Source organism: Nannospalax galili, unplaced genomic scaffold, assembly GCF_000622305.1.
Source record: "Nannospalax galili isolate Female #2095 unplaced genomic scaffold, S.galili_v1.0 scaffold359, whole genome shotgun sequence".
In the NCBI taxonomy this organism is placed as follows: Eukaryota; Metazoa; Chordata; class Mammalia; order Rodentia; family Spalacidae; genus Nannospalax; species Nannospalax galili.
This window is the reverse complement of record NW_008347042.1, coordinates 3,707,831-3,719,538: the sequence shown is the minus strand read 5'-3', so window position 1 is coordinate 3,719,538 and position 11,708 is coordinate 3,707,831. Positions and strand designations below refer to the sequence as shown.

At 37.7% G+C, this 11,708-nt stretch overlaps 1 protein-coding gene across 1 annotated transcript in view; it reads left to right on the top strand.

Moving 5' to 3' along the window:
- Positions 1-11,708, top strand: part of Inpp4b (inositol polyphosphate-4-phosphatase type II B) — a 939,536-nt gene that overhangs the window by 832,108 nt on the left and 95,720 nt on the right. Inside the window, exons 19-22 of the mRNA XM_008843442.3 lie at positions 1,686-1,858; positions 3,754-3,877; positions 4,900-5,017; positions 8,573-8,713. Of these exons, the coding sequence (XP_008841664.1) occupies positions 1,686-1,858; positions 3,754-3,877; positions 4,900-5,017; positions 8,573-8,713 (556 nt within the window). The remainder of the gene's footprint in view (positions 1-1,685; positions 1,859-3,753; positions 3,878-4,899; positions 5,018-8,572; positions 8,714-11,708) is intronic.

Genomic DNA, 11,708 nt, shown 5'->3' with positions numbered 1-11,708 from the left:
ATGTAGCCTTTAGCTATACACATGGACTCATGTAGAGATAATGTATGCATATTTGTCATTAGGTTATTGGATTAACATGATTCCTTCTGGTTTTTTAAAACTAGTGAGGCATTATTTATCCTCTCTCTCTCTCTCTCTCTCTCTCTCTCTTTCTCTCTCTCTCTTCTCTCCCTTTCTCTCCATCTCATTCTCTCTCCCTCCTTCCCTCCTCCCTGTCTTTCTTTCTCTCTCCCTCCTCCCCTTCCTCCCTCCCTCCTCTCTCTCTCCCTCTCCTCTTTCTTTTCCCCAGCCCTCTCCCCTCTCCTATTTCCCACTCCTCTCTCTCATTTAAATGCTAAAAAAGAAGTTTATGAAGATACTATTTTAAAAACCTTTAAAACAAAGAGCCGTGTTTGATCTGAGTTCTTCTGATTAAGGTAGACACTTACTTTAACCTTTTCTTTCCAAGCTAGAAAGAATGTATCACATTCTTGAGCAAACTACTACCCTCCTGACACAGAAGAGTGTGATTTATAGTGCTCAAGCAAGGGATACCATTTCTTTGGGAATTATGCAAATATACAAAAACCATGAACCTCCCTACCTGAATGAAATGAATGACAAAAGAGACCTACTTCAGCCTGATAAAGCAGCGCCACCTACTGCACAAAGGCTGTATATGATGCTTGGCAGTTCCGTAGTGGAACCTCGTCAGGACAGCACCAAACACAAAATAGAATTATTTACCATTAATTTCCAACATCTAAATATGAGTAAATTTATTAGAATTTTTCTCCTAGTCTTTGTGTGTGTATGTGTGTGTCTGTGTGTCTGTGTGTCTGTGTCTGTGTGTGTCTGTGTGCGTCTGTGTGTGGTCTTCACACGAGCCTTTCTATCTTTAATATTAAGGGCAACACTTAGAAAGGGAGGGATTGAGATATTCCAGAGTACAAATCTGGAAAATATAACATCATAGGACATCCTTGGTGCCTACTGATGTCACTTATCTGAAGTAAACAATGTTACTCAATCCTAGATATATTAATGACATGAAAATTAATTGAAACATTGTTCGAATTTAATCCTAGGATACAAGTAGGCTCTTTATTAAATAATTGCAGATGTAAGAAGCCTTCACTGAATAGAGCAAAACACCGGGCATGATCTCTGGTCTTTACATATTCACACATACACACACACACACACACACACACGATCAAACACTTGCATATATCACAGACATATACATACCAGAGAAGGGATATGAACTGAGTATGTGCAGGCAGAGAGATGAGTAAGTGGCACTGGGGAAAGCAGAAATGATGGCATGAAGATGCCAACCTAATGGGCCACTACGAATGTGGAACTGATTCGATGGCCCGTTTCTGTGAAAACACTGAGAGAAACCTAGTAAAATTTGTTTCCCTAACACCATTAATTAGGACACAGACAATGTCCAGGTTAGAGGTGCATGGAGCAGACAGGAAGCCTGGTGTGGTGTTTTACACACATCTCAGTGTAACAGTCCAGTAGTAGTCTGGCTACAGACCTTTGGAGTTCCAGAGAATTGCTAGAATTATAGATCTTCAACTTTAATATTTATGAATTTTTTATAGGATATATAACTTCACTGGTTAAAAAAAAAAAGTTACTCAGAAATTGCTTCTCATCTTTCCCACTGGCCTTACTCCGCACCCCTGCCACAGAGGACTGGTATGAACAGCTACAACCCCTTATCCTGACCCTGAAGGAATGCATGGGAGAAGTGGTGAGCCGAGCCAAGCAGTCCCTGACATTTGTGCTGCTTCAGGAACTAGCCTACAGCCTGCCCCAGTGTCTCATGCTAACACTCAGAAGAGACATTGTCTTCAGCCAGGCGGTAAGTGTTTGTTGTTTGTTGCACTCTTTGCACAATTTTATGCATGACCATTTGGAAATAGAGTCCTACAAGCTCCTGGGACCCTGTTCATATGAACCTACAGCAATGGTGTCAGCATGCACATGACTCACGCAAACTCAAACAGACAAAAACCCAGCGTAGAACTGGGGAAATGGGCAGCTGACCCCAATCTTAGCTGAAGAAATATTGACAACTGATTAGTGCTGGGTGAGGAAGAGCTGATCTTCCTAAAGTGAGAGACTCTAGATAGACTGACTACATCTCAGTAGATGAACTTGCACTGAGGGACATCTGGGGACACTGTCTTGACACAATAGGCCTTAAGACAAATGACAGAACGTACGAATTCCATAGGGGGGCCGGTGCTATGGGAGGGTGCCAGTGGTGAAGGAGGTATAAAGATGATTAAGATTGATTGAAATGTTCTGTATGAAATAAACAAAAATTCAATAAAAAATAAATAAAAATAATGGAATTCTAAAAAAAAAATCTTTCTTAAATTGCAGTACTCCATGATTTACTCATAATAAATATGAGGTGAATATCTCATGTATAGTTTATGAAACCTTAAGTATTTCTTTCTGAAGAGAGAAGGCCAAGTCTGAAATGTGTATTATACTGAACAGTGGATGAAGTCTGTGAGGAAGAAAATAACACTCCTTGTTTCTTAACGTTGCCTTCAGGCAAGGGACCACTTCCCTACCCTACAGGTGATGAGTAGGGACTCAGCAAACTGGATCTGATTGCATGTAACTCCGTCTTTACTCAGCTCTCCCATAATCTTAGTTACTTTCTATTGCTGCTATAAAAACACTGACCAAAACCAATTTTGGAGGAAAGGGTTTATTTTACCTTATATCCTCCAGGTCACTAGGGCAGGAACACAGGGCAGGAACCTAAACCACAGAGGAACGCTGCTCACTGGCTTGCTCTTCTGATTTGTGCTTAGCCTGCCGTATTATACAGCCCAGGACCACCTATCCAGGTGCAGCACCACCCACAGTGGGGTAGGCGTCCCATACCACTCAGCAGTAATGAAAATGCTCATAGACCAGCCTACAAGACCAGTCCAATAGAAGAAATCCCCCAATTGCGATTCCCCCTTCACAGGTGTGTGACGTTGACAGCTAAAGCTATGCAGGACACCTACCAGTCTCAGACAGGGCTTCACACTGATCTCTTCTCTGTTTGTAAAACAATCTTGAAAGACTCAGAGGATGTAAAGGTTGATGAAATCCCCTTCCTTTGCAAGTACGCAACATCAATCATGACTTCAGGACCAGCTCCGTCATAAAACAGGCTGGCTGCTTTGCTCCTCTTCACCCCTTATGCTCCTAGAGGTAAAGCATAAGAAAGAACGAAGACAAAAATACCTTACTTTGTAAATATTCTATGAAAGGGAATATTTTGACCAATTTTCCTGATTCCATTATATGAGTGATTCAGTGGCAAATGGAGTTAACCAGGCGTTATACTGCACCTTAAACAAGTTTCTTCATTGTGTCCTTTCAATGACAGTTCTCACATATACAAAATAATAACAGTAATATGATTTGGAAGTAGTAAATGAGTTTAATTGTGCCATGGTTACAAGTAACAGATACACAAATTGAAGACACTTTGACTGTGAAATCCATTTACTTAGCTTTTCTTCACTGTCATTTACCCAATCCTCTTCTACAAAGCTATCCTAGATCAAAGACTATCAGTTTATTTTAACAGATATGTGAAAATTGCAGTGGCTTTGTTATACACACTCGAGGAATTTTAATTAAATCTGTCATATCTCAAAAGTCCAAAAATTTAAAAATTTGAAGCAATAAGTTTGCTGCCCTTCAGTGAATTTCTTCAATGATTTTTTTTTATTTTTTTAGCTTGCTGGATTGGTTTGCGGATTTATCATTAAATTGCATACAAGTTTGCGTGACCCTGACTTTCTTCAGCAGCTTGGCAGCGTGGGGCTGATGGTGCAGTATGAAGGGCTGCTGAGCACCTACAGTGAGTACTGCTTCAGTTCATCTGCTCTTCAGAGAGAGCACATCGATTCCATTTCTGTGCCACTCTGTACAAAGTTAAGAAGTAAACTTTGTGGTGCCAAGTATTGAAGAAATAATGCAGCTTTCAGTATTTGCTCTCACTCACCTTGAAATTGTGTTTTGAAAATGGGACCATGCATTATTTCACAGTGGACTCCTGAGAAACCATCTGGCTTTGCTTTTTTGACAACACAGTTTCATTGACTAGATTTTAAGTTTCGATACCTTAATGCCTAGAACTACACTGTCCAATATAGGAGTCTCATCGGGTTATGGAAGTCTTGGAACACATCTAGCCCAAATCAATATGTTCTAGATGTAAACAGCAGATTTCAAAGGCTCGCAAATAAAGAATTTTATACTAAGTATTCATAAATTGATATTAGTTTGCATTTGAAATAGCATTTTGTATGTATTGGATTATGTGCAAGATATTACTAAAATTATTGTTGCCTTGTTTAATTTTTTTATTTAAAGCTATGCTACTCAGAAAATCTAGAGTTATATATAGGTCGTTTTCTATTTCTGTTGAGCAGTGCTAACCTAAAATATTCACCATGTCTTCATGCTGTGTTTGTCAGTATTTGGAAACTAAATTAACATGAGGTAATTGATCAATTGATAAATTGATCAGTTCATTTTTCTCTATTATTTCTAGAAATCAGATATCAGTCCTGTCAAACATAACTACATGACACTTTGTTTTGAAAGGGGTTAAAAAGCACTCTCTTGCCTCCCAATAAAAGTGAACATTCTTCTTCCCTCAAAGGAAGCATTGACTTTGAAACCCATTGAAACTGTTCTTACTTTACAGATGGAAACCTTCATAGCTCATGAGCAATAGTGTGCAGAGCAGACCACACACTGCATTCAGAAACTCACTCATTAAAATACTAGAACAAATTCCAGCAGGGAGGAACAGTAACCAGGAATATTTTCTTTTAGTAGTCTGTTTGTAACGAGACATTATTTCTTTTTGTTTAGGTGATGAAATTGGAATGCTGGAGGACATGGCTGTTGGCATTTCAGATTTGAAGAAAGTTGCATTTAAAATAATAGAAGCCAAATCCAATGATGTCCTGCCAGTTATAACAGGAAGACGGTGAGTGGTTGCCACTTCCCAAACGTTGTCACACCGCTGAACATCTAGTTAATTTGCCTTGTATTATTCAGGTTTGGTTGGGGGTGTTCCCTTTTGTTATCTCCCTTTTTGGTGAGAAATAAATATAGGTGATGTGACAGAGGGAGATATAGAAAATTTCTTTGAATTTCCCAAGTGTTTGTATAGTGTCACAAGGTCAAGGTTGGTAATTATCCAGAAATAAAAGAAATTAAAACAGCAGCATGCACAAGAAGACTTTTCTTCACTTTCTAGTCCAAAGCTCTGGGTGTTTTGACTTTTGTGGGAATAGTTCAGTTAATAGCATCATAATTCTTGACATGACTTCAAATTAAAATCAGTTAAAAGCAGCAACATTTTAGGAAAGATATATTCTTATGGCATGTGCATGCGGCACCGTTTTTCTTAATTATTTTGGACAATTCACTCTCAGACTTTGAGATTTCCGAGAAGGGTTTTAAATAAATAGCTTCAGAGGTCAGAATATGATGGGCCAAATACCAGAAATAATTAAGAAAAATGATGGTGTGTAAGATTATATTCTGTAAGTTTTGAACAGAAGTCCTCTACATTTCAGCCAGTGTAGTGTTAGCGTTTTGAAGTTGCTGGTATTCTGAGAGTCCTAGGTAACAACGAGAGCATGAAGGTACACAGGGGAGACTTCCCATGCTACAGATAGACAGAGAAGAGACAAGGCATTTTTAAAAGCTCAAAGTAAACTTGTTTTCTTGCCTATGGGAAACATGTGATAATTATTTAAAACTGTGTGGGAAAGATGCATACCAAACAGGCATTGCCACATGGTTAGATGAAGATAAACTCAAGCAAAACTCCGAATCTGCATGAAAGTAAAGGTCTTGTCTGGATATTAATGCTTCATTTGGTATTCATTGAAAGAGAATGAATTAAATGGTTCATATACACACCTGGAAAATAGTGCAGCTCTGTATATTAGTCCAAAGTTTATTATCAAATGTCACAAACTTGATCCTCACAATGCATAAGTTTGCCAGCCATTTGCTGTAAGCAAAGAGAAGGATGCTTTTGCCAAAGAAGTTATTCAAGCTGCATTTAAATTCAAAACTTGTCAAACTGATAACTGCAGAATTTGTAGAATGACAAAATGACCATCTTGAAAGGCCCCTCTCCTAAAACACAAGAGACTGGGTCATTGAAAATTGAGTCATTGAAAATTGCTATCTTATGGAGTACAGCTCAGTCAATAGTGTGCTTGCCTACCACACATGAAGCTCTTGAGTCAGTCTCTGGCACTGCATAAAACTGGACCTGGGATTCCATTCCCCAGTGCCACAAATATATTCTATACTAGTTTTCTGTTGTTTTAATAAAATACCCCCATAAAAAGGAAGTTATGGAAGAAAAGGTTTATTTTAGACTATAGTCCTGAAGGGATACAGCCCATCATGGTGGAGAAAGTGTGATGGCAGGAGCCTGAGACCAGCCTGGCAGTCAGGAAGCAGAGAGAAGACACTTCATATGCAAATGAAAAGCAGGAAGAGAGACCAAGTGGTGGAGCCAGGACTTGTATCCTCGAAGCCCAACCCCAGTGGCACATTTCCTTTAGAAAGACTAGAGCTCCTGCATGTGCCATAACCTTCCCAACAGGACCATGATCTGGGGATGAGTGTTCAAATGCATGAGCCTATGGGGTACATTTCCCTTAAAACCACAACACACACACACACACACACACACACACACACACACACACACAAAACATACTGGTATTCTAGAAGATGATTTAGTAATAAAAGTCAGTCATAAATGCTACCACATGGATGACTTTGAAAACATGTTGATAGAAAATGTCAGACAGAAAAGATTTCACACGGTATGATTCTATTCCTATGAAAAATGTAGAAAGAGAAAGTCTGCAGGGACTTCCAAGGACTTCCAATGGAAGTGGAGTTGACAGTCTTGAGAAAGCTTCTTAAGGAGACTGAAAAATTAAGGAACTAGATTAGCATTTTGATTGCACAACTTTGAACCATGTGTTTAAAATATATGCATTTGTGTCAGTTGCATCTTCAATGAAATTTATTACAGAGCAACTTTACAATGAATTTCACCTTCAAACTAATATGTAAACATTGACTGATTCATTGCTATTTAAATATTTTCAAAAGATTTGGAGTAAATACCAGCCTTTTGTTAGTCACCAATTAAACAAAGAAAATTTATATTGTCCTCTAAGTGTAGTGCTAATGTGATTCTCTAGCTTACAGCTATGAAGAAGTAAGCATGAGTCTATGACTAATAGTGTTTTCCAAAAAAAAAATGTTTTATTGGATAAATTTTTTAAAATCTAACAAAGAGACTCACTATTTGTCCTATCTCATTTTCTTAATATGTGTGTTATGATCCAAACATCTTAAAGTCCATGGATTTCCTTAACTTCTTGGGATAAACTCTTCACATCTTTGTACTAAACCTGTATTGCATCACAAAATAATAAGTTGAGGGGACTGGGGATCCGGCTCAGTAGCTAGTGTGGTTGCTGCTCTTCTGGAGTACCCAAATTTGGTTCCCACCCCTCACACTGCACAGCTTACAACCGCCTGAAACTCAAGCTCCCAAGGTCTGACACCCTCTTCTGGCCTCAGCATGCATCCACACATATGAGGCATATACACATACAAACACAAACATACACACACATAAATTTAAAAAAATTAAAAAGTATGTTTAAAACGTATAAAACAGAAGCCTGTGACCAAGCCCCTCAAATCTCTGTGGACCTGATGTAGGCCTAGGCTATAAACCTTTTCCCCAAACACACATAGTGGCCGCATCCCTCCAGCTGATCCCACACCTCCTGAACCTCACCATTAGGTAGGGACCAATAGTCCAACAATTGTATGGGACAGTTGACATTTAAATCATAACACTGATATAAATTTTTTGGCTTAGTAAGCTTCATGATATTGAGATCCCTATCTTATTTATTTCCTTATTTGGAGAACTAATGAGATTTGTAAAAAAAAAATTACGTATTCTTATTTGATGGATATGAGTGTATGCCTATATTTATGTATGAGCCCCACATGCATGTCTCATGTCCCCAGAGACTAGATGAGGGCACTAGATCCCCTGGAACTAGATGGTTATGAACAGCCATGTGGTTGCTGGGAACAAAACTGGGTTGTCTGCACCAACAAGAATGCTCTCAACAGCCGAGGCATCTGTCCAGCACCATAGATTATAAAAATATGTGAAATAAATTGAGACTATGTAGATGAGCATGGGTTTTCAAAAATAAGCAAAATATTCTCCATTTCCTAATGGAGTTCAGAGTGATGTAGATGACTTTATCATATGTATCTGTCAATTATACATGCCATATAATAATAAGATTGGTTTTTATTTCTTGACTGAATGAAAAATTGAAAATATATGAGAGCCAAAAGCCTAAATCAGTTTATATATTCCAATTCTATTGAATTTTCCATCCCACTGAGTCTGCACTGACACAGAAATGAAGGAAGTGCCAACTCTCCCCTCTTTCCTTTACCTCAGTGAGCACTATGTGGTGGAGGTCAAGCTTCCAGCTACGATGTTTGAGTTGCTTCCTCTCCAGATTAAAGAAGGACAGTTGCTTCATGTGTATCCAGTTCTGTTCAATGTTGGAATCAATGAACAGCAGACTCTGGCTGAGAGGTGTGTGCACCCGGAAGGACGGTATTCAGCTTTGCTTTTTCTCTTTTAGTGTTTTATTTCTTTTAATAGGTACTGCTGAGTAATTTAATATACCTTTTTAGAATGACTTGCTCAATCAATTGATTTTTACATTTTCCTGCGTTTTTGTCAAAAGACACTGTTTTGAACCAACAGCTGAAGTCTTGCATGGCACATGGTTCATATGTGGAGATTATAGAAAACTTAGATAATGGTTGAAGTTTATAGATCATTGTTCTAGGTATTTTAGGGAAGAAGTTATCAGAGTACAAGATCTGGCTAGAAAAATTCTCCTCACCACATAAATTTTGGATAATTTGATGATTTTAGTATTTAAATTTTTTTCTTGTCTACAAGTCTCTGTCCCTGTACCTTCCCTCAAAAGTCACAGTTATAAAGCACCTGGCATGTTTCTTATCATTATTTGTTAAACATATTTTAAGACTAATATATTTTAGTAATTAAAATTTCACCGTAATTATAGTTCACTGATGCTGTGAATGTCTCGAGTCACCTTTCTTTTCAAACTATTTTTCTCCTCTTCTTACCCAAACATACTTCTTGGACAACACAGGTTTGCATAATCTTTACCAGTTAATTTACAAAATGGAAAAGCTTTATATTATGTTTAATTTCAAACTGTGGAAAGTATTGATTTCTTTAAACTATGCATATACCAGAACATATACGTTCACTGTGTTGCACAATAAATTTTCTTTGACAATTACACTTTCGAAAATCAGTATTAGAGATTAGGGCATATTCCAGTTATCTGAGTTGTTTTGTTTCTTACAGCAAATCCTGTGTCTGTGATGAATGATATTCCTGAACATAAATGATAGAAGAAGCATGCTAAATTGTGTCATCTTTGCTGTAACAGCATACGGTGCTTGAGTTTGAAACAAGTTATGGTCTGTCATTATGATCTTGAGAGTAATCTCTGACTCCTACAGACTGTTTAAGAGCAAGTTAGCATTTTCAAGGACGAGCTAACCTCTAGGTGTGACTAGTTTTATCATTTGTGTAATCTGCATGTTTCAACATCAGTCACTTCATTTTGAAAGCTTTCTCCTCATCTCCTCCAACTCTGTTGTGAATTAAAATGTCCGTTTCTTTATACAAGGAAGGTATGTAAGACCAACAGGACTTGAAAAGGTGACAAAATGGCAGAATTGGGGAAATGCAGAGAGAAGCAGGGAAACAGTCTCAACGTCCGACATCCATGTGCTATTGGGTCCAGCAGATTACTTCCTTTCTGTTCTTTGAACTCATTTTTCTGGAACAGAATTTTGATCTTCTCCAGGCAGCTTGTACATGTTAGGTATACTGCATAAATCTAGCTGTACTATTTCTTTCATATACATGACAAATAAGCAGCATGTATTGTATATGACCATTTTAAAATAAATAAACATGAGTTATATTTAGCAACTTTGTCTGCTAGAACTAATCAAATATTATTCAGCTTAAAAATTAAAAAAATAGGGATGGAGAGATGGCTCAGCAGTTAAGAGCTCTGACTGCTCTAACAGGACCAGGGTTCAGTCCCCAGCACCTACGTGGTGGCTAACAACCATCCATAACTCCAGTTCCAGGGTATCCAATGCCCTCTTCTGACATCTGAAGGCATTGCATGACACGGGTACCCTTACACATATGCAAGCAATACATACATATATATATAAAAGAAAATGATACATTAAAAAATAAAAAAAAAATAGCAGGGCATGGTGGTGCATGCCTTTAATCCCAGGATTTGGGGTGTAGGGGCAGGTGAATCTCTGTGAGTTCCAGGCCAGCTAGGGCTACAAGGAGACCCTGTCTCAAAAAAGACAATAAGAAAGTAAAAACAATAAAATAAAAAATTCATAATTAGTGAATGTTTATGAATCATTCACTGAGTGAAGTCCAATTTAGAAAGTCCTTTCCGATTCTATACAGTGTAGGTGCTGCCTGTGTTTTCTTCTAGCAGTTTCAGTGCTTCAGGTTTTGCACTGAGGTCTTTGATTCAGTTAGAGTTCAGTTTTACACAGTGTGATAGACATTAATCTCATTTCATTCTTCTATATGTGGAGATGCCGTTTTCTCAGCACCATTGGTTGAAAATGCTGTCTTTCCTCCAGTGTGTGTTCTTGGCATTGTTGGCAACTATCAGATGACTGTAATTACATGCGTGCATATTGGGATCTTTACTTTGTTCCATTGACTTATAAATCTGCTTTTGTGCCAATGCCATGCTGTTTTTATTATTATGGCTCTGTAATACAGTTTAAAATCTGGCATGGTAATCCCTCCAGCATTGCTCTTTGCACTTAGGAATACCATGGTTATCTAGGGCCTTTTTTAGTTTTATATAAATTTTAGAATGTGTTTTCTATTATTGTGTCAAATCTGGGGATGTTTTGATTGAGACTGCATTAAATTTGTGAGTTGCTTTTGGTAGGATAGTCATTTTCACAATATTGACTCTACCAATCCATGAGCACAGGAGATCTTCCCATCTCCTTGTGTCTTCCTCAGTCTCTTTCATCAAAGATTTAGTGTTTTCATTGAATAGATCTTTAATATCTTTTGTTATGTATATTCCTAGTTATTTTAGTTCTCTGATACTATTGTAAAGTGAATGTTTCTGTGATATCTTTCTCTGATGGTATATTATTATATATGAAAATCTATTGATTTTTGTGTATTGATTTTTTATAGGACATTTTTTTAACTTTTACAAAAACTTTATTGAAAATTTCATACATGCATATAATATGTTTTGATCAAATCCATGCCCACTCCCTCCTTTCCAACACCTCCCATATCTCCCCATCACTTTTTTCTTTTTCTTTCCTTTTTTTTTCTTCATTTATTTATTTTTTTGTGGGGCTTTTGGGTACTCTAACATTCCCCCCTCTGAAGATGTAACCCTAAAATATTTCAAGGATTAGATACAAGCTCCCAAATACTTTTGACATTTTTGGACTTTGGG